At 36.6% G+C, this 21,774-nt stretch overlaps 1 protein-coding gene across 50 annotated transcripts in view; it reads right to left on the bottom strand.

Moving 5' to 3' along the window:
- Window positions 1–21,326, bottom strand: part of MYSM1 (Myb like, SWIRM and MPN domains 1) — a 39,373-nt gene extending 18,047 nt beyond the window's left edge. For 29 of the 50 annotated variants that reach the window (XR_014808157.1, XR_014808158.1, XR_014808160.1 and 26 more), the window contains exons 1-10: window positions 21,252–21,326; window positions 17,247–17,322; window positions 15,673–15,743; window positions 13,476–13,553; window positions 13,360–13,383; window positions 12,165–12,243; window positions 8,036–8,134; window positions 5,170–5,948; window positions 1,514–1,644; window positions 298–401 (exon numbers count right to left, since the gene is read on the bottom strand). Coding sequence is in view for 23 of the 50 variants with exons in the window: in XM_021096567.2 (XP_020952226.2) it covers window positions 298–401; window positions 1,514–1,644; window positions 5,170–5,948; window positions 8,036–8,134; window positions 12,165–12,243; window positions 13,360–13,383; window positions 13,476–13,553; window positions 15,673–15,743; window positions 17,247–17,322; window positions 21,252–21,316 (1,506 nt within the window). In the remaining 27 variants the exon portion in view is untranslated. The remainder of the gene's footprint in view (window positions 1–297; window positions 402–1,513; window positions 1,645–5,169; window positions 5,949–8,035; window positions 8,135–12,164; window positions 12,244–13,359; window positions 13,384–13,475; window positions 13,554–15,672; window positions 15,744–17,246; window positions 17,323–21,251) is intronic. The other 21 variants (XR_014808176.1, XR_014808178.1, XR_014808180.1 and 18 more) reach the window with 3 other exon arrangements.
- Window positions 21,327–21,774: the final 448 nt, after the last annotated feature.

Raw genomic sequence — 21,774 nt, 5'->3', positions numbered from 1 at the left:
AAGAGCGTAACTGTATAGTTTTAAAAGATACATTACACATAGGAATCAAAACCAAGCAGTTTTAGTGAAGCATCATGCTTCTGTGTAAAGTTTGTGAGGAAATGTTGAGGGTTTGTCTTTTGCCTTATAAATCAACATGAATGGAAACAAGAAAAGTGATAGATGAAACACAAGAGAAAAGGTGTTCTTCCACTAGATGGCCATTTGTTAAAGTGGTGAAGAGAAATAGGCATACCTAACCTAATAGGGTGAGGAGCAATCTGGCGAGATCATTTGGTAAGAGAGGGGGCTGCTTACCATGGACTGCAGACGCTGGGCAAGCTGGTAGGCTTCTACTGTGTCTCTTCTGTCTCTGATTCGTACTTTATCAACTGGTTGTGGCCTGTTATATACAGCCTGTTCTATTGGAGTCCAGGAAAAACAAAACAATCTATTATAATTTTATAGAACTCATTTGTTAAATAGGAAGACACAGCTATCCTATTAATTATAAGCCAATTTCTAATTTTTTTTTAATACCTGAGCTTCTGTCTTACTCCATAATACACGTGATGTGCTACTTGGTAGTTCTCACATAAAAGTATTTCTATTATTATAAGGAAATCTCAATAAAATGAAACATTTAGGAAATAAGTCTTTTGTTTAATTTCTGATTAAATAAGTGCTAGGCCCTCTTTGCTAACTTTAAAAGTCTAATACAGAAAATATGATTTTGCAGTTCCTTTAGTGGCTACGCAAGCTACGACATCTTGTTTTCCTATAAAGCCAGTCCTATTACGGTGCTTTGGGCAAACAAAGACACTGAAGTGAAGGACAGATTCCAGGGCAGACTGTAAATTCTATCTATCTGTACATGAAATAAAATAATCTCTGGTTGTCTTTTCATAGACACAGAATACAGAATACGCTCCTCTCAAACCATGGGTTACAGGATTCTAATTACCTTATCATTTTGCAACTACAATTTTTCTCCAAAATTCTGTCATGTTAATTCAATAAAGGGCAGAATACATTTAAAAAATGCATATTCATTGACTTCAGATTTGAGAAAAACTAGGGTGAAAGAAACTTTCTACCATGAAAAATATTTTGGCACTTTTATTACATTTAAGTGTAGAGGCTCATAAATTATTTTATTTAAACACTGCTAGAAATTATTTCCAGCATTTAACACAGTACTTCCAAATTAAATGGGCTTTGATTAGACTTTTCAGAAAATTACTTTTACTTGACAAAGAACTGCATTCTTCATTTCTACTACTCAGATTGAATATTGTTCCTTTAAATCACACCACCAATTTTTACTGGAGGTTAAAGGGAAATACAGTTTAATCAACAGAAATCTGTTTTAAAACAAAACCTTGATAACGTATTTATGCCATAACATGACAGCATCTTTCTGTATTCTGTATCTATAATAAACCTACTTGAATTTTAAGTATCAAAGAAAGTAATGGGGGTTGCAAGGATAAAAAATGTCGAGTAAAAGACGTTGTTCGGTTTTTATTTTTACCACATCCAAAATTGATTGCTCCTATCAATTCGAGGTATGTATGAATCCGTCCAATACAATTAACATCCCCACAGTTCTTCAGGCCAGGACGTACTGAGGTCTTATTTAAGTATTTCGGTTTGCATATCTCCCTAATTAAGAGATGGAAGTACAATTATTTTGGATAAATAAAAGCATCAAAGATTTCTGGGGGAAACTTTTAATACTGAAATATTTTAAAAAGGTACCCCCTTCTCAATGTGAATGTGTAGTAAGTACAATGCTAATACATAATACCCAAGTGCACTTTTTTCCTGAAATAAAATATCTTTAAACAAACTTAATGTGATTTTTACTAGTATCATTTCTTTACCAATATTAAATTCAATAGATTTGTTATCCTAAGACCCTGAAGGTAAAAGCTTATTTATCTACAGATCCAAATGCAAGCCTGAATCTCTGAATGAAAACAGAATTTTCATAATATGTTGAAAGTATTTAGTATTAGATGCTCCAATTTTTAATACATTACTTATGCTCATACACTTTTACTTTGCTGGATAGCATCTTTTAATTACAAGCTAGCTTTTACAACCTTAAAAGGTTTATATTAGTTTTTAATGATTATGCCAACAAATATTAAGTACTCTAAGTGGAAAAGAGAAACAGATACAATAGGGCATTCAAAAGGAATCGAGAAATGCCCAAAGAGATATGAAAGAAAGAAGAGGTTGACATAATAAAACATATATTTACTGAATAATTTAATGTATCATAAAATCTGAGTAACGGAACTCAGAGAACTTTGTCATAGTATCAAACAATTACTCAGTGCTTATAGCAGATGCCCAACTAAGGGTTATACACAATTCTACAAAGTAGATTTTATTACTCTTATTTTTAGAGATGAGAAAACAGGAAGGTAAGAGAGATTAAAGTACCTAAGGAAGTGACAGGATTCAAACAGACTTTATAAACCAAGTATTCAGATATATCATATAGCACAGGTATTTAATTTTTATTCTACAAATATCTGTGTTCTACATACCAGAACAATTTCTAGGCACTAAGGATATAGAGATAAATCTGCAGCTCCTGAACTTACATTTTAATAGTCAATAAATTAATGAATCATATACATTATATTGTTAAGTAGTGCTAAGTGCTAGGGAGATCGAGTGAGAAGCATAAGAGAGGAGTTCCTATCATGGCTCAGCGGAAATGAATCTGCCTTGCTCAGTGGGTTAAGTATCCGGTATTGCATGAGCTGTGGTGTAGGTTGGAAAAGTGGCTTGGATCCCATGTTGCTATGGCTGTGGTGTAGACAGCAGCTGCAGCTCCAATTCGACTGTTAGCCTGGGAACCTCCATGTGCCAAGGGTGCGGCCCTAAAAAGACAAGAAAAAAAAAAAGGATAAGGGGACAGAGTAGGACAAATAGGTAAGAATATCTTAGTGTGTTTTGGGAAGGCCTAAAACTAAATTTTAAACCATAAATTCTACAGAAGTTCAGGAAGGGTAAAACGTAATTTGGGACGTGAGAGTATCAGAAGTTCCATTAAAAAGGTGAGATTTCAGTGTGTCTTGAAAGAAAAGGAAACGAACTGTGTAAATGAAGGCAAGAAAGCTGGAATGAGCATGCTATCTATACCCAACAACTAAAAAACTGTAGGAATCTATAAACTGTGTTGATTTAATTAACGATTACCCACATCAAAAAGCTTTAAACAAAGAGTCTACTAGTACAGCACTGAAGGGTAAGGCCTCTAGAAGTACCTGTTCATGATACAATAATTCATTCTTTCAATCTGCCTCTGTATTACAAGCATTGTTCTAAGCAATAGGAAGAACAATGAACAAGACAGAGAAGAGTCTGCCTTTAGGGAACCTACATTATCATGTCAATGGGGTGGAGGTCGGGGTGGAGAAAGAGACAACAATACACAAATAAAAATACAGCATTATCAATGGTAATAAATTCCTTAAGATACATAAAATGCAGGGTAAGAGAATGAGAGGGAGGAGATATGTGAGATATTGTACACAATCGGTGGTCACAGAAGGCCTCTTAAAATCCCTTGAGCAAACTGAAAGAGAAGATTCTCTAAGATCTGTGGGAGAAAAACATCCAAGGCCGACTGAAGTCAGTCAAGGCCTTGAGTTGGAAGTATGAAAATAATGGGTCAAGACTCTGGAATCACCTTCACCTAAAGTGAACTGGAACGGGAACAGAGTCCTTTCTCCTCTCTGAACCTCATTTTTCTTATCTGTTAAATGAGGATGAGGTTCTCAAGAGGACTAGCAATGATTTAAATACAACGCATGGCACTTGGTAAGCATTCAGTAATGATACTGGTTACTATTTTGATGAAATATTGCTCTTAACAGGGAGTCAACTGCACAGGCTTCTAAAAAAAAGGATCTTTTAGCTACGAACAAATCTAGCAAGACTTTTTAATCTTTAAAACTTAACTCTTCCTTCCCCTGCCCCTTTTTTAACATCACCTCTAGTCTCTAAACATTCTCTTTATTTCTGAATAGGTGTGAGTTTCTGTTCAAAGCATTCCTTTTTGCTTTCACATTGTTCTGCTAAATCATCATATTGAATCAGCAATACTTAACTGGTTTCATGAACTAATGGCATTAGGAAAACTACTGCCAAATTTATGCTATCTATATAAATTATTTTGCCTCATAAATCTAAAATTCAAATTAACAAATGATATCTAATTAAAGTAACATTAAGTAATCACTGACAATTTATATAGGCGTTTTTGAGTTGGTTATTATTTTGAAGTACTTTAATTTTGGCCATTCACGTTTTTATTTAAAAATTAGATACCAATAGAGATCTAATTTAATTCATCTTTTTTAATAGTGTGAATTAGACAATGCGGAATAATGGAAGAGTGATTTACAAAGTCGAGATGTGCAGTGAAGTCCCACTTCTGTCAGCAGCTGGTTGTATAACCAAAGGCAGCTCCAGAAACCTTTCCTAACCTCAAATCATTCTATCAAATAGAGAAAATACCTCCCGCCTATTATACAGGATCATTGTGAGGAGTCAGATGATCCTGTAAACTATAAAACACGATGCAAATATCAAGAGTTGTTCCTTATAGATATTCTTCACTTTGATATTACCCTTACCTAAATATTTTCCCAATCTCAACAATCTACAAGATAACCAAGAGTTAAGAACAAGAAAAAAAAAAAAAAAAACCCTTTTAGAATAGGGCTATCTTTAGATGTCAAAATACTTAACACTGTGTGGGTAAAATGAAGGTTACTGATTTAATAAGCCTGGTTATTTGTTTTCCTTTGGTAATCTTCCTAGGCTACAGCAGAAGCCCTCTGAAAAGATGGTTCTAAACAATTCTGTAGCTCCTGAAACAGTACGAATTAAGGCAATCATCTATCCCTTTTCTTCTAGGACCAAAGACTCTTAAAGAACAGACACATGGGTTAAGAAAGCCACAGAAGTCAATACCTACCAAAACTTTCAAAAGTTTTCCTTTCACTTTGAAAAATTCTAAGTTTTGCCTACTGAAATATATTATTATGTTAAAGCTCTTTGGAACTCTAGGAATGTAAAATACTAAATTCTACACAGGCCTAATCAAATACTCTAGAGTATCGTCAGTTTTAAAACAGCATCTAATACACAATTTTTCCTTACCACTGATCCAAAATATAATTCCTAATTTTCAAATAGCGTTCTGGTGTTTTAGCTTGGCGCCCCTCAAAAAACTCAGGAATTGCTTGTTTTTCTTCTTCTTGAATGATATTTCTATCTATTTCTACTTCCTGTTCCGGTGGCTTAAGCTCTTCTTCCTCATGGCTCTCCTCCTCCATTTGGCAGGAAGAATGAAAAAGCAATTCATTATCACTCAAGTCTTTCTGAACTTCACAAGGCTCTGGAGAAGGCAACTGCTTGGTATCGTCTATTATTCCATTTCCATCGTGCTTATCACAGTTTTTCATCAGTTTATGACATTTCTGAACATTTAATTCAACTGATTTTTGGTCACTGGTATTCTGATTTTCAGTCCAAAATGTAATTCCTGCACTTGTCCGTGTATCCATCGCACCTTGCTTTATATTCTCAAGGCACTCTTTGGAAGATTTAGAAATGGGATCTTCCTGGCTGCCAGAAGCAATGAATTCCCCTTGACTGGCTGCATGTCTTTTATTATTAGGGATGTCTAATAAGAGATCACGGCTAAGACTCTTTGGGGGAGCTTGAGATGTCAACTCGTCTGCCTCATCTGTGATGTCTACTTCTTCTTCTTCATCATCAGATAACTTTTCAATTTTTACAGCATTCAAGTTGGGATCAGCACGTCCCCTTAAACCTGAAGGTGTCCACACCTCTGTGCCTTCAACATCATTTTTCATCTGAAAATCACTGCTGTTCTTCTGATTTAGTGTTTCCTTCTCTGGACCATCTAATTTTACCTTATTGAAAAATACAATAAAACCCCCATAATATTAACATTTTAAAACATAATCACTGGCACACAAAAAATAGGATACCAAGTTGTAAAACTAAGTGCATGTCAATGGAATATTACACCTTTATTGTGCTTTTCTCTGAAGGGTTTAAAGCTTCATCTTAAATATAAAATACCATAATTTCAAATTTCCATAAATATATTTGACTCATTCATGGTCTGGTAATTTTTTAGCAAATACCTATGACCTATATAAGCCTACTACTTATTTTTCAATATTAAGTTTAAAGTAGGAATCTGGCTTGTATCAACCATAGATGATGAACTTACAATTGTCACACTAAGGTATTCTCTACAAGATCAAAACACTGTGAAGACTTAGTTCTCAAAATGTCTGATATCTCAACTAATCATTTTTATAATGCTAAAAAACTCTTTAAAGGAATTTATCTCGTATATGTTAGTAAATTAAAACTATCTTTCATTTGAATATGAAGTCAATAGAAACAAACTGGTTTTCACATGTTCATTTAATGTACCTCTAATATTACAGAGTTTATAATTTAAGGCCTGAAATTATCTTTTATATCTATTATAAACATAAATATCTGGTAATGTAACAAAAAAAAGATGAATGGCAATGGGTAGGATTTGAAATAAAATCTTTGTTATATACAGAGTTTTTGAAAACTCTTGCATATGACAAACACACCCAAGAGGTTATTTATAGATCTTTTATAACAATAGACTCCCACAATCCTGTATTTGAGGGTAACTGGCTTTATACATAGAGGAGAAGGAAAGAGCAACAGGAGGGAAATGGGGATTTGGCCATTTAGCTTGAAATAGCCTTCAACAACCCTATTTATTTCAAGTCTGTGTTTATTTTCTAAAGTTAGATAAAATTTTGCATTATATTTCATTATACATTAATGTTTCTTTTAATATTAAAATGTACCCTTTCACTTCTCCAAAATACCCTACACATTCTGGTCTGAGGGGTATGGAAGTAGAAATGAAAAATTAAGCTTATTCTGTTTCATAGTACTTTATGAAAGTAACCTGGTGAGCTGTCTTGAAAATGCTTTTGATGGTTAAAATATGGAGACAACAGATCTACAACAAATCCATTCCATTACTTCCTATGCCTAAATGACACTAAGTCAGATAAATCTGGTATATGGGGTAAAAACCCTTTACAGTGGACCCCTGAACAAGGGGGTTAGGGACACCATCCTTTGCACAGTCAAAAATCTGGGTATAACTTATAGGTGGCCCTCCATGTATGGGATTCGTCAGTATTTGAACTTCCTCCATATGTGCAATTCCACACCAGCGGATCATGTAGCACTGAGGTATTTACTACTGAAAAAAAATCCGTGTATAAGTGGTTCTGCTCAGTTCAAGCCTGTTTTTCAAGTGTCAACTGTACTTACGTTAAAAGAAAACATCAAATTTTGCTTAAGACACTTTCAAATTCTGTATAATTATGTTCCCAGAGGTCAGGGAGAACACACTGGAATAATTCTAAATGTCAAAACAACATGGTTGAATACAGTACAAATTACTTGAAAGATTAAAGAACTAGACTATACCTTTCTGACCAGTGAAATTTATTAAAGTTTCCAAAGACAATTCTTCAAAACAACTGTGCTAGTTTCATTGCTATTAAAAAGATTTTAGATTAATGTTACTAGCATTTATGGCCACTAAGCGCTAATTATTCTTAAAAGTTTAATGCAAATATTTACGAAGAAAAGATATTTTCCTGGAAACAATGAACTCTAAGGTTTTCTCTCTGGAATACTACTTGCTTTATAGGATGTTTTTGAGCAATTAATATTTTGTCCTTCTATTTAACTGTATGAAATAAAGTGGAGTTAATCTAATACCTATTTACTAGCAATATTCAATATATTCAAGATACGCCTTGAGATTTCTGAAGACAAACATTTATAGGGTACTTTATGGGTATAAAATACTTTCACTATAACGACTCTGAACATTAAAACATTAGTGCCTGAATTAAAAAACTATTTTTGCTGACTTGTATTTTAAATATTATCACTAGGACATTTATATTCTGCTTACCTTATTTTTAAAGTATTGTCTGGCATAACTCTTCACTTGTAAAACAGTGCGACTTCCAATTAGCTTTGCAATTTTAGTCCACCTTCGGCCAAATTTAGCCTATATTTTAAAAATGGAAATAAATTGCTTTAAGTTACTTAATATTCCAAACAACTGCCATATTTTAAAACAAAACAAAAACTAGAACCCATATTTATTTATTTTCTAAAGCACACAATGAAGCCTCATATAAAGTTAAGACTCTTAAAATCAAAGCCCACAATCTTCTTTTGGAATCTTGATTTCTGAAAAGAGACCAAGATGATTTAGAAACTTGTTTTCTTTTTATAGTTATTGTCACTCCTGAATATTCCTAACAGTGTCCTATTAGTATTACACATTATGATGTTCCAAATTTGAGATAACTTAAAAAAAAAAGTGCCCAAAATGGAAGCAAGTTATATATTCCAATTATAGAATCATCTGAATATATTATGACAAGAATTTCAAAATATTCCTTTAACCCAGATTCCATCCTTAAGAATGTTCCTTAGCGGATATTCTTACACTACGTATCACAGTAAATTGACTTACAACAGGAAATCACAAATGAAGCAACCTTCAACCAACACCTCCCTACACCCCTCCACTGTCAAAGGCTGGGTACCTGCAGACACTGAGGCTGTGGAGTGAAAAACTGAGAACTCTGGTGTAGTTTGAAGTACAGACAGGAATGCAATATAATCTTAAATCTAGATAGGATTTTTAGGTATCGTCTATCATTTGACACATAAATCTCCTTTATATTATCTCCAACACAAGACACTCTCTATTTCTCAAAGTAACTCAACAAGCCTTTTTAAAGAATTCTTAAGGGAGTTCCCGTTGTGGCACAGTGGTTAACGAATCCGACTATGAAACATGAAGTTGCAGGTTCGGTCCCTGCCCTTGCTCAGTGGGTTAACAATCCGGCGCTGCCGTGAGCTGTGGTGTAGGTTGCAGATGCGGCTCGGATCCCACGTTGCTGTGGCTCTGGTGTAGGCCGGTGGCTACAGCTCCGATTAGACCCCTAGCCTGGGAACCTCCACATGCTATGGGAGCGGCCCAAGGAATGGTAAAAAGACAAAAAAAAAAAAAAAAAGAATTCTTAAGACTAAAGAAAAAAAAAATCCACAACTCGAAGAAGCTGATCCCAGGGCCAGATTTACAGGCTAGACAGTCATGATTCACAGTAGTAAGTCACTGACCTAAATGATTAACTTATACATTTACTTCTGGTATTTACTAGAAAATCTGACATATGGGAAATGTCTTAAAACTGAAGGGACTCGCAGTGGTTAACAAATCTGGTTAGGAACCATGAGGTTGCAGGTTCGGTCCCTGCCCTTGCTCAGTGGGTTAATGATGCGGCGTTGCCGTGAGCTGTGGTGTAGGTTGCAGACACGGCTCAGATCCCGCATTGCTGTGGCTCTGGCGTAGGCTGGCAGCTACAGCTCTGATTAGACCCCTAGCCTGGGAACCTCCATATGCCACGGGAGTGGCCCAAGAAATGGCAAAAAGACAAAAAAAAAAAAAAAACTGAAGGTACTTCTGCAAAAATTATTAGTGTGTATAAATTATTTAAGATTGTTCTTAGACAAGTATCGTATATCACTTATACCTGGGATCTAAAAAAAAAAAAATGATACAAGTGAACTTATTTACAAAACAGAAACAGACTCACAGACTTAAAAAACAGACTTATGGTTACCAAGAGGAAATGGGGTAGGGGGTGGATTGGGAGTTTGGGATTGGCATATGCACACTACTGTACATGGAAGGATGGTCAACAGGGACCTGCTGTATAGCACTGAGAACTCAATATTCTGTGATGAACTATACGGGGAAAGAAGCTGAAAAGAAATGGATATGTTTAACAATCACCTGGCTACAGAGCAGACATTAACACAAGATTATAAATCAACTATATTTCAAAAAAACTAATAAAAAAATGAAAAAACTTTTAACTTCGCTGAGATCAATTTACTGAAAAATTAGTTATCTCTATCATGTGATGAAGGCAAATTGGTAACTTGTAACATGGAGCACTTTTGGAGACAGGAGAGATCTAGATAAAGTTAGACTTGTTAGGATTGTAGGGGCTTGGGCACTATAAAAACTGGAGAGGGGACCTTAATGAGAAGAGTGAAGAAAACCTTCACCAATTTCAAAATAGAGCAAAGGGCCAAGACAGGAAAGAAAAACTCTTCCCTCATCATTTAAGTACCACATAATTCCCTTTTCTCAACCTGAGAAAATTCAATCTATAAGCAAATGATACCAGTAGGTTAAAAAGGCAGTAATACAAGCAATGGTTCCCTGCATTTTTGTGGGAAAACATTCTAAGTTTAAAGTATCTATAGGCTGGAGTTCCTATTGTGGCACAGAGGAAATGGATCCGACTAGGAACCATGAGGTTGCAGGTTCAATCCCTGGCCTTGCTCAGTGGGTTACGGATATGGTGTTGCCATGAGCTATGGTGGAGCCCAGAGATGCGGCTTGGATCCAGCGCTGCTGTGGCTGTGGCGTAGGCTGGCAGCTATAGTTCCATTTGGACCCCAAGCCTGGGAACCTCCATATGCCACGGATACAGGCCTAAAAAGCAATAAATAAATAAATAAATAAATAAATAAAGCATCTATAGGCTGAGACAGGAGTCAGAGGGAGACTAACATCTTACATACAACCTTAGGTACCATTTGAATTTTGAACAATGCAAATAAAGCCCCTATAACTACACCAAAGTCAACAATAATAACTGAAAAATTCACAACCCATTTGTCTGTGTGTGTATTCTAGTCTTTGGTAATAGAAAAAACTAAAGCTATCAGCAATTTTAAATAATTGATTGGTTAATTAGATTATATACATGATAATCATGCAACAAACCAAAATGCCAATATAAAAAAATTAATAGTACAGAAGAAAAATCTCACAAGGAGATAAAACCCTCAAGATGGTTTATGTATTTATATAAAACATCATAGAACATAGATGTCATGGTGATGACTAATTATAAAAATACAACTACATTTTATTTCCCATAATCTGTAGAAGTATTAGCAACGATGGGAGTTCCCGTCGTGGCTCAGCGGTTAACAAATCCAACTAGGAACCATGAGGCTGCAGGTTCGGTCTCTGGCCTTGCTCAGTGGGTTAAGAATCCGGTGTTGCCGTGAGCTGTGGTGTAGGTTGCAGACACAGCTCAGATCCTGCATTGCTGTAGCTCTGGCATAGGCCTGAGGCTACAGCTCTGATTGGACCCATAGCCTGGGAACCACCATATGCCGCAGGAAGCGGCCCAAGAAATGGCAAAAAGACAAAAAAAAAAAAAAAAAGTATTAGCAATGATGTGTCAACTTGCATTCATGAATTCTATACAAATATTAATTATTCTACATACGTAATATATAAATACATAGAATTTCAAATTTAGTATAATAACGGATAACATGTAACTTAAAGACAAAGATATAATCTACTATTGACAGTTAAAAAAATATATATTTCTGAACATTTTGTTAAGTTTCCTTACATTAAGGAGTTTTTTCCATAATTACAAACTTGCATACATATTTTTTCCATTAAGCAACCTGTGAACATTTAAATAGATCTCAGTGAAACATTCATGCAAAAGAAATGTTTCTGGTCTTAAATTATACCCACTGAAGTATTAAGACTGTGTGCACAATGCCAAATAACTGAATTAAAACAACTCAGCTGAACACCCAGACAGTTCCAAACATACAAGTTTTTTCCAAGTGAAAAGATCAGGTAACTAAATAATTTTGCCTTTTAATCCAGGTAGCTGGTGACATATACACAGATACAGCTCACTTTCTTGGATTTTATTAATACCAAAAAGGGGGGGTGAAAAACTATCTAAAATATCAATTCAAATCTATCTTAGTATTTTATTAACTTAGATATGAATTAAAAGGAATCCTCTTATACTATACTACAAACACCACTTAACTATAGAAAAACTATAGGTGTGATCACTGCAATTAAAAAGAAATCACTAGTCTCTGTAAATTAATTTAACCTTATAATTCTATCCATATTTGCTTCTAGAATTATTTTACTATAAATTAAAAATTGCTCTATTTACCAGCCCTTGTTCAAACAGCTCTTTTTCTTCTATCGTCCACTTTACTGAGTAACTGGCTGGTTTTGTAGGAGAGTGTACCCTGAGGGGAAAAAAAGGAATTGCAAAAAAAATTTCTGAAATGGAACATTCTATATTTATACAGCTAAAGGTTATAGATAGCCAAGGGCTAAATTCAATACCTTGAGTCTAAGAATTAAAAAGAAGAAGAAGGTGGCTACAGCCTCTACCTGGGGGAACAGATTTACCCTGACTTGTATACTTCTCTAGCTCAGGATGATAGGAGCCTCAAAAGACATAATCTTTGGGTCTGAGTGGAGGTAACACTAAAAGACATCAAAGGAAGTCAATGCAATGATAGATAAATAGGCTTCCTTAGACTGGACACAAAACAGCAAATGTTAATACATTTCCAAATCCTGAGAGGCATGTCAGAGTTTAAACTTGGCTCCATAAATATCATCTCTCTGATTCTTCTTTGTTAATCAATGTAAATATCAAGCCAGAAAAGAGGTAAAAATACTAAGACATTATTACATTTATTGCTTTTGAAGTTCAGGACATTAAGAATTTAAAAATAAAAGTCATGAAGCTCATCAATTTAATTCAAGCAAACCATTAATCTTTTCACTGACTTCACATTTTGGTTATTGTTGTTTGTTCAGCAAAATGCAAATGCCAAAGCATGCTCAATGCTCAAACTGTTAGCAATTGCAAATTTGCAAACCCAACCTTTAAGGGACTATAAACATGCAAGTTTAGAAAACACTAAAAAACATCAAATTTTTTTCTATTACAGGGAAAGGATGTTTACAAAATAGTTAATACTTAATTTCTCTAGACAATTCAAATTTTTGTTTGAAATGACTGAAAGTTAAGTGACAGGGCAAGAGAAATCAAGTCAATTTCTAATATATTAGAAAGCAGCTTTAATTTTACCACAAATCCCATAAAAACATCTTTTCCACAATCCAAAGGAATTAATTCTGTAGGGCCATGAAGAAATTCCAACAAACAAATAATATCATAAAATTACCTGTGACATTCCAACACCTGCACAAGAAATTCTGATTTCATATTTTTATATAACCCAAGGTCAAGAGGGCTTTTCCACAGGCCAACTGTAACTTTTTGTTTAATTTTCCCATAATTTTTAACTAACCAAAAGGATTTTAAAATATAAAATGTAAGTACATACATGATTTTTGCTGTTTTCTGCAGACTGCACCACATGAAAAAAAAAAATAAGGAAGCTTGTGAAGAAGTTTTTAAAATACAATTCAGACTTTAAAAAGTTTTATAAATTGATTTTACCTCTTCGTATATTTCTTATCATCCTCCTTTTGATCAAGCCAGAATTTTCCTGGAAGTGACTTTTTGGATAAATAATACCTTTGTAATTATTAAAGAAACTTTTAAAACAGTAAATCATATAATTCTTATGGGACTTAAAGTAGGCACTTATATACTCATGAAAGTCACACTTGAATTCTAGCTGAAACAATTCCTCTCAAAAACTGTCCAGGTCTGCAAAAATTATCATAAAAAGGTTTACATACACTTCACAGGGTTGTTACATGGATTAAACATTACACTTGAAGTCACACACAGAGCCTGCACAGAATGTGTGCTGTATAAATGCTAGTTTCTCTTCCCTATTAGAAGTGGCTAAGAGAAGATATTTTCAGAGTTTTACAATCCTTTTTTCTAACATGTAGCAGATGAATCTAACTGGTTGGCAAGGATAATTGGAAGTATTTGTTTTCATATATCTGAAGGTAACAGAGGAGTTCAGTGTTACTCTCTACCCTAATAAAAATAACAAACACTCAGGTCAAATCTACCAGGGAGCCTCCTTCTCAGACTTCTTAAAACTGGCCTATATGGATACACTCTTAGATTAGTCGGAGATATTCTTCACTTAAATAGTGACTGTGTGTTGTGTGCATCAGCTGCTACGCTAGGTACTAGATGCTGAAGAAAAAGATAGAAGAAAACATTATCCCTGTCCTCAAAGAGCTCATACAGCTTCTACTACTCTCAGCATTTTGTTTCCAAATCTGGAAATGAACCAGTGACTACTTAAGTATTCCTTCATCTAGAACTGCACTGTTCAATACATTAGCCAATAGCCATATGTGTAGTTACTGAGTACTTGAAATGTGGTTAGCACAACCTGAGATGTACTCTAAGTACAAAAAAATGCACTGGGTTTCAAAGAGTACTAAACAAAGACAGCAAAATACCTCAATATTTATATACTGATTAAATGTTGAAATGGTTAGTATTTTAAATTTACTAGGTTAAATAAAATGTTATTAATTTCACCTGTTTTAAATGTGACTGCTAGAAAATTATAAATGATATATGTGACTTGCACTATTTTTCTACTGAAAAGCAATGATCTAGGCTTTAACTGCAATGTTTGGGGAGAGTCTGAGAACAGGAAAGCCTAAAAAAGGGTTTAACTTATGATATTAAAGATACACAGAAACCCTGAAAACAACACAGCAATAACTGGGAATAAAAAGAACAGAAATTCTGGCTTTAAAAAGGAGGTAAGGAGTTCCCGTCGTGGCGCAGTGGTTAACGAATCCGACTAGGAACCATGAGGTTGCGGGTTCGGTCCCTGCCCTTGCTCAGTGGGTTAACGATTCGGCGCTGCCGTGAGCTGTGGTGTAGGTCGCAGACGCGGCTCGGATCCCGCGTTGCTGTGGCTCTGGCATAGGCCGGTGGCTACAGCTCCGATTCAACCCCTAGCCTGGGAATCTCCATATGCCGCGGGAGCGGCCCAAGAAATAGCAACAACAAAAGACAAAAAGACAAAAAATAAATAAATAAATAAAGAGGTAAAAGTGCATGCAACACAGATGGGTTAATAAACCACTACTTATCAGACTAGTATTAATAATCTTCATAAATAATAAAATCAGGAATCATTTTGTTCAATCCCTTCATTTTATATACAAGAAAACAGAGTCCCAAAAAAGTTGCAAAGACAGCAAATGGATGAAAGAAATAAGGACAAGAAGCCAGAAGCTGCTGAGCTGTGAATAAGGACCTACAACTTCTATGGGAAAAATCTTCATTCTATAATTTTGGCTTTTTACTTAGATTCCCTCCCACTCAACACCTGTAAATTGGCAGAGTGAGAAGTGAGAACTTTTACATATTCTAATTCTCTGTCCTTGAACAAATTACCATCTCTGGGTTTCAGCTTATATAAATGAAAATGGAGGTTTGGACTGTATGACTTGACTTAGACTAAAGAGTCTAGCTGATTTTTCTTAACACTCTAATTTCTATTCAATAGTATAAAGAGTTGGCTCAAAAACACGGAGTCAGATCTCAGACTTAAAGGTAAAACAAAACAGGCAGAAGCATTATATACTAGCAGTTGGGGGCCAAATAAAATCTGTCTAGTAGCTAACAATGGTCTCATGTGTAAATTTTGCATTTATAGATTTTTAACCCTGAAATCTTTACTTTCCTCATAATCATTAAAGGATACTCTTCTTCCAACAACATTTTTTCAATGACAGCTCTGTTCTCTTCACTGATGGTGCTGTCCAGAGTCCAAGGCTATTTAAAAAAAGGAAGAATAGTTTTTATTTTCTGCATTTTAAAATTACCTTCTGTCTTGTTAAATAATACAATGATTACAACTAAAAAAGCTACCACTTAGTGAGCACACAAACTTATCTTTGATTCCCACAATAATGCCATGATAGGCATTATTACTTCCATAGATGCATTCACTAACATTTCAAGTGGAAAAGGTGAGACTTGAGGCTTAGATTCCAAAGCTCAGGCTCCTACCGATGATAAAGTAATACTGTCTACCGTGTTTGAGGAACTATGAAGTATTAGGCATTTTGCTAGATACTTCACCTATTTCCAAAATTCACAATTCTTTTTTTTTCCCTTAGCCCACAATCTCTTCTTAAACAATCATACACCTTTTCAACTCTCAAAACTTAAAAATTTTCAGCTCAGGTCTCTTCTCCAAGTTCTTTTTAGACTATTTTAACTACCCACTCAAAATTTCCACTTGGATATCCAATAGACTTCTTATTCTCAGCATATTCAAAGCAGAACTCACCAGCGTATACCTTCACCTGCTTCTCCTCCTGCCTTCCCAACTTTGTAAAGAACACTTCCAGTCACCAAGCTATTCCAGCTAGAAACCCAGGAATCATCCCGGATTTCTTTCCTTTCCCCTCAATCCCCACATCCAGTACACCAAGCAGTGCCATCTCCAAAACATAATTCAAATCTGCCAACTTCTACCACAACCTCAGGCCAAACCACCACCAAATCTTGTCTAGATTAGTACAAATGTTTCCTGCCTAGTTTGATTCCCCTCCTCTTCCTACAGGTATGACAGAGCTGTCCTTTGCTTCTCCAACCTTGTCTTAGCTGTCATCCCCTCCCCTTTCCTACCATGCTCCAGACACTGGGTTTCAACCAGAGTCTTACTTCTATTCTTTCTACCTATAATGTTTATCCTCAACTCTTCACTTATCTACTCCTATTAACTTTTCAACTGAAATGTCACCTCCTCAGTTTATCTCACAGAGGAGGTAAACTTTATCTAAAGTAGGTTCCCCACCCTGATACTCTCAGTCAGCATCTTGCTTATATTCTACATGATCTATAATTAGTCTGTCTGTTTACTACCTGACTCCTCTTTAGAATATAAGCACCTTGAGAACAGGATCATGTCTGTCTTGATGAGCTGTATCCCCCAAATTTGGCCTATTATGTCTGGCACATAGTAAGTACTTAATAAATAACTGCTAAATGAAGAAATGAACCATGCAATGATCCCATTTTTTTTAAGATGAACCAACTGAGGTTCACAAATCTGATAAGTGGGAGAGCACCGATGTGTACTTAAATCTAGCTGGCTCCAAAGTTGTTTCCAAAAGACCATTTTTCAAAGTCAAAAGAGGTAGAAGTAAGTTCATTCTATTTTTAATGAAAAAATACTTCAATGTATTACTTCTGTGCTGAGAACTAGAACCAAGTTTAAAAAAAAAAGTTCTCTAGGCACTGGACTTGATAATTTCACAAAATACTTACAATAAGACCATTCTCAGTTCTCCACGATGAATCAAGATAGTGGTCTTGTAAAACAGATGCTGTATTTTCATCACTTCTGTAATAATAAAGAAAATGGGTATAAGAGTGAGATTATACCAGTTAATGAATGTGATTTACACAGTACAATGACTGGTAGGCTTCAGATCTTAAGCAAATAATTTAGTTCCTTTCTCCCCTTAAGAGATTTAACATTGCAGATGTCTACTCTATGTCTGGCCTATGAAATATATAAGTGGCTTTAAGCCACGCTATTTTGATCAAGTCTGTTCACTTCTTTTGTTTCCTAAGAATAAACAACTTCCTGAGGAAAAAAAATACCCCAAAGCCACAACCACAATATGTCCTGTGGCTATGAACCAACTCTTCTGATTTTCTTTGATGGATATGAATGTGGATATAGGAATTCAATTTTACAATTAATTGTTTTGGTTATATCTAAAGCATAAAAGCTACCCATCAACAGCACCTTCCTCAAAAGAAAAATAAGAACAGATGGAAGAACCAAAAAGAAAATACTCAAAGGAGGACAGTACAATGCAGAGATAAGAAATGTGATGTTTTAATAACAATTAAAAAAAAGTTAGCTTGGGTTATTTGGGGGCTCTTCTACATCCACTGGTGATTAAACTTAATTTCCACTTCTTTCACTAATAAGAAGTCTCTAAAGTCACAGTGTTCACTTCATATGAAAAAAGGCTGAATGGTTAAGTTTGGGACAGTCCAATCTATGTTATAATTAAAGTTAATACTTGCTTCTGTATACTTTGAAGTTATAAAGTTTCTTAGCTACTGACCTTTCTCAGACGTAGTCTAGTGATAAGAATTTTGTAGCTCTTAAGACTGCAAAAACTTCTCTACAAGTTTATCTCCCTCTGGGACACACATAAGGTGTACTGTCTGTCTCATCCAATAAGAATGTTAGTTGTATGAGAACAAGGACTCTATATGCCGGGACTTGGCATATAGAAAATAACGGATATTCATTGAATGATTAAATGAACAAAGTAGGTAGAGCAGAAACACAGGTTTCTAGGACTTAAGGGATAAAGATTTCTTATCATAAAGCCAATTGAGGATTCTTTTTTTTTTTTTTTTTTGTCTTTTTAGGGCCACACCTTCGGCAGATGAAAGTTCCCAGGCTAGGGGTCGAATCAGAGTTGCAGTCACTGGCCTACACCACAGCCACAACACCAGATCCGAGCTACATCTGTAACCTGCACCACAGCTCACAGCAACACCAGATCCTTAACCCACTAAGTGAGGCCAAGGATCGAACCTGCGTCCTCACAGATGCTAGTCAGATTCGTTTCCGCTGAACCACAACGGGAACTCCTTCCCCAGTTGAGGATTAAGGGGAATAACATGATCAGATCTGCATGTTAAGAAAAGACTGCTCTAACTTCAGGAAAGAATAAAAGGGGGCCAAGGAGACAAGGAACAGTTAAGAGTGATTATATAAATACTTGAGAGAGGTAATGATAACTTAGATTTGAAGAACAAGCAGTGTGAATAGGAAGAATGAACACATATGAGAGGATATTCAAAATCGATAAACTCTTAATAAATGACTGAATAGAATGCGAGAAGTAAGGAAAAGGAATAAAGTCTACGTCTATGCCTTGTGTGACTGGGTGGACTGAACTTAGAGAACTTGGAGAGGCAGGTTGGATGAAGAAAGTTTATAAGCTGAGACTGCAGAACACCCAAGGGCAGAGAGATTCAGAAAATTGTATAAATGGACCTGAAACTCAGGAGAGAGATTTGAGTTGGTGACAAATTTGGGAAACATCATTTTTGTAGGTCAAAAATGGTGGGACATTGGCAAAATTTCATACTGTCCAACCTAACAAATAAATTTAAATCCTGAGAGACAGACTGTGTGGTTAGTGAAAAGTCTTATGACAAAAATCCCTTGGAACATTAAAGGTTTTTTTGTTTGTGTGTGTTTCCCTGCATTTGTGGCATATGGAAGTTCCCAGGCCAGGGGTCAAATTTGAGCCACAGCTGCAGCATCACCAGATCCTTAACCCACTATGCCACAGAGGGAATTTCAAAACATTAAGATTTAAAGAACAAGCAGAAGAAAACAAGAATGAGAAAGAGAGGCAGGATAGGTAGAAAGGAAATCAAACCATTGCAACGCCATCTTCTAACTTTGGTAACTAGCACTTAGCGAGACCTAAACATGTTTTTAATTAATCCTCAAGGCTTCCACAAATGCTATCAGCTGTAACTACACAATTCAAGTGTTTATTCACAAGAAATTCTATGTGATTGGAGCCCTAACACCAGGGAGCAATTTTCACCAGGATATGTTACTGATGCTCCCTGAAGTTCTGTAAGGCAATGGCTCTAACCATCAGGAACCAATAACCCTATTACTGGTTACATGAGACTAAGATGATCACAGGTGCCACCAATAAAACTGAGGCTCAAGCAAAATAATAAAAAAAAAAAGAGAGAGAGAAAAAGGGATAAAAATAAAATACAATCAGAAAAATAAAGAACCTATGGAAAACGGATAGATAGAGCCAATGCTCTCAGCTGATCTTTGGTGTTTCCAAGGCCAATTCATTTCTCTCTGGGCTGCAGATAAGAATCCCTCCCACTTATTTCACAGACTTGTGAAAAGCAAATTAAATCACACATGCAAAAGCACTTGTGCAAGATTAACGAGGTCTACACAAATGTGAACAATGATTGTTAGTAAACCCTTCCTATCCATTTGTATAGCTTTGGACTATTTTGCCTAAAGATTTGAGGGAGAATGACTACATGAAGTTGGTTACTCATTTTCACAGTGCTTTAGGGTTCAGAAGAACTTTAAACCCACTATCTTAGTTCCTCATGGGCAGGGCCAGTACACTTCAAAATTTACAGAGGCCCTATCACTAGGTTCGACCACGTGAAATTGCTTTTTAATAGGTCAAAACCGTCTAAGATTGGCAAATCCACATGGTTCTAGAGACTTCGAACGTTCTTTATAGGTACAAGCAACATAGCTGAGTTTAGAACTGAGGTCTTAGAATTCCTGACCCATCTGGGCCTTTTCCATTACTAAAAGGAGATTCTGAAAGCATATTTTAAAAATGGTTGCTTTCATTCCCTGCAAGCAAGGAGTCAAAGGGCTAGATGTCTCAAGCTGAAGGTTATTGTTTAAAACCCCACTGGCCTGCTCTGCAGGTAGAGATACTAAATAAATTGTGACACCCCCCCCGCCGCAGTCCTCACAATACCACCCCTAGGGATAACGGGCCGGTAAAGAACACATCTACAGAGCACCTATCCCATAATCACTTCATTTTTTCTTCACAATAATCATACGAGGTACCTAACATGATCGTCAGCCTACTCACGAACTGTCTGAGGCTCAGACAAATTAAAAGTCTGGCCCAAGGTCACACTACTAGTATCTCGCAGGACCAGCCATTACAAGAGAACCCAAAGCTGTCTAACTCTACGTCCTGCCCTTTCCTTTAAGTCACGATACCTCTCTGGAAGTTTTTCACAACTATCCTTATGTGGAAGAGAAAATCGATAGGGGGTAGGGATAAAACGACACACCCAAGGTCACAGGGCTTGCAGGCGATGGTACCAGAATCCCTACGCTCAGGTCCCATCTAGGGACAGCCCTTGTTCTCATGATTATTGGGCGGTGGCAAGGGGGCGGATTCTAGGGTGACACTAACGGAAGAAGTAATTGCTTAAGAGCCCGCAATGTGCTAGGGGCGACCGGCGCCCTCACAGCATCCAAGCAAAAGGAGAAAACGCTGTCCGCCCCAAGTCTCAGGTACTCGCCGGCTGCGCTTTGGAAGAGCCGGGCGGCGGGATGGGCGCGGCGCCGCCCAGGCCTCTGAGAGACCCCGGCCCCAGCGGATGGTCTTTCGCTCCCCTGGACCCTTCCGGAACCCCGGCCTTTCTACGGTACCCTTCTCACATCCGCGCCCCTCCTCGTCTCTGCAAAACCCGGTCTCTATGTCTCACCCAGACTGTGCCGCCGCTGGCATGACGTCCCCTTCGACATCCACATCCGCCTCTTCTGCCGCCATGATGGGACCTGACCCCAGCCGTGCTCTCGAGAGATCCCGCGAGAGGCGGAGGGCGTGAAGGCGGGGCTGCGTGCGTCACGGGGCGGAGTTGAGGCGTCGACCGGCCCCTCCCAGGCTCAAGAAGCGGGGCTTTCGGGGAAAAGATATTAGCGTCCTGGGTCTGGATTCTTCTGACTTTTGTTGACGTGTAAAGACCTTGGCAAATGGCCCAGGCTTGGATTTTGAAGACGTTGTGGTCTTGGATAAATTCTTTGGCGCCTCGCTTCTCTAATTTGTAAAATGGGGTTTATACTAAATACCTGGAGTGCTGAAAAGATCAAGCCAGACGGACTTTGAATGTGAAAGTGGCAACAGCGACCCTTATCTGCTGGTTTTTATTTTTTAGAATAGAATCATTCAGCACTTATAAAAATGCTGAACATCTGTTTTAATATTCAGGAAAGAGTTTAGAATATAAC

This window comes from Sus scrofa, chromosome 6 (assembly GCF_054392235.1).
Source record: "Sus scrofa isolate SSC_HxYL_T2T_F1_AM1 chromosome 6, Sscrofa_HxYL_maternal_Yorkshire_Landrace_v2.0, whole genome shotgun sequence".
Lineage (NCBI taxonomy): Eukaryota > Metazoa > Chordata > Mammalia > Artiodactyla > Suidae > Sus > Sus scrofa.
Note: the sequence above shows the minus strand (reverse complement) of the source record. Positions and strands in the feature narration are given on the sequence as shown.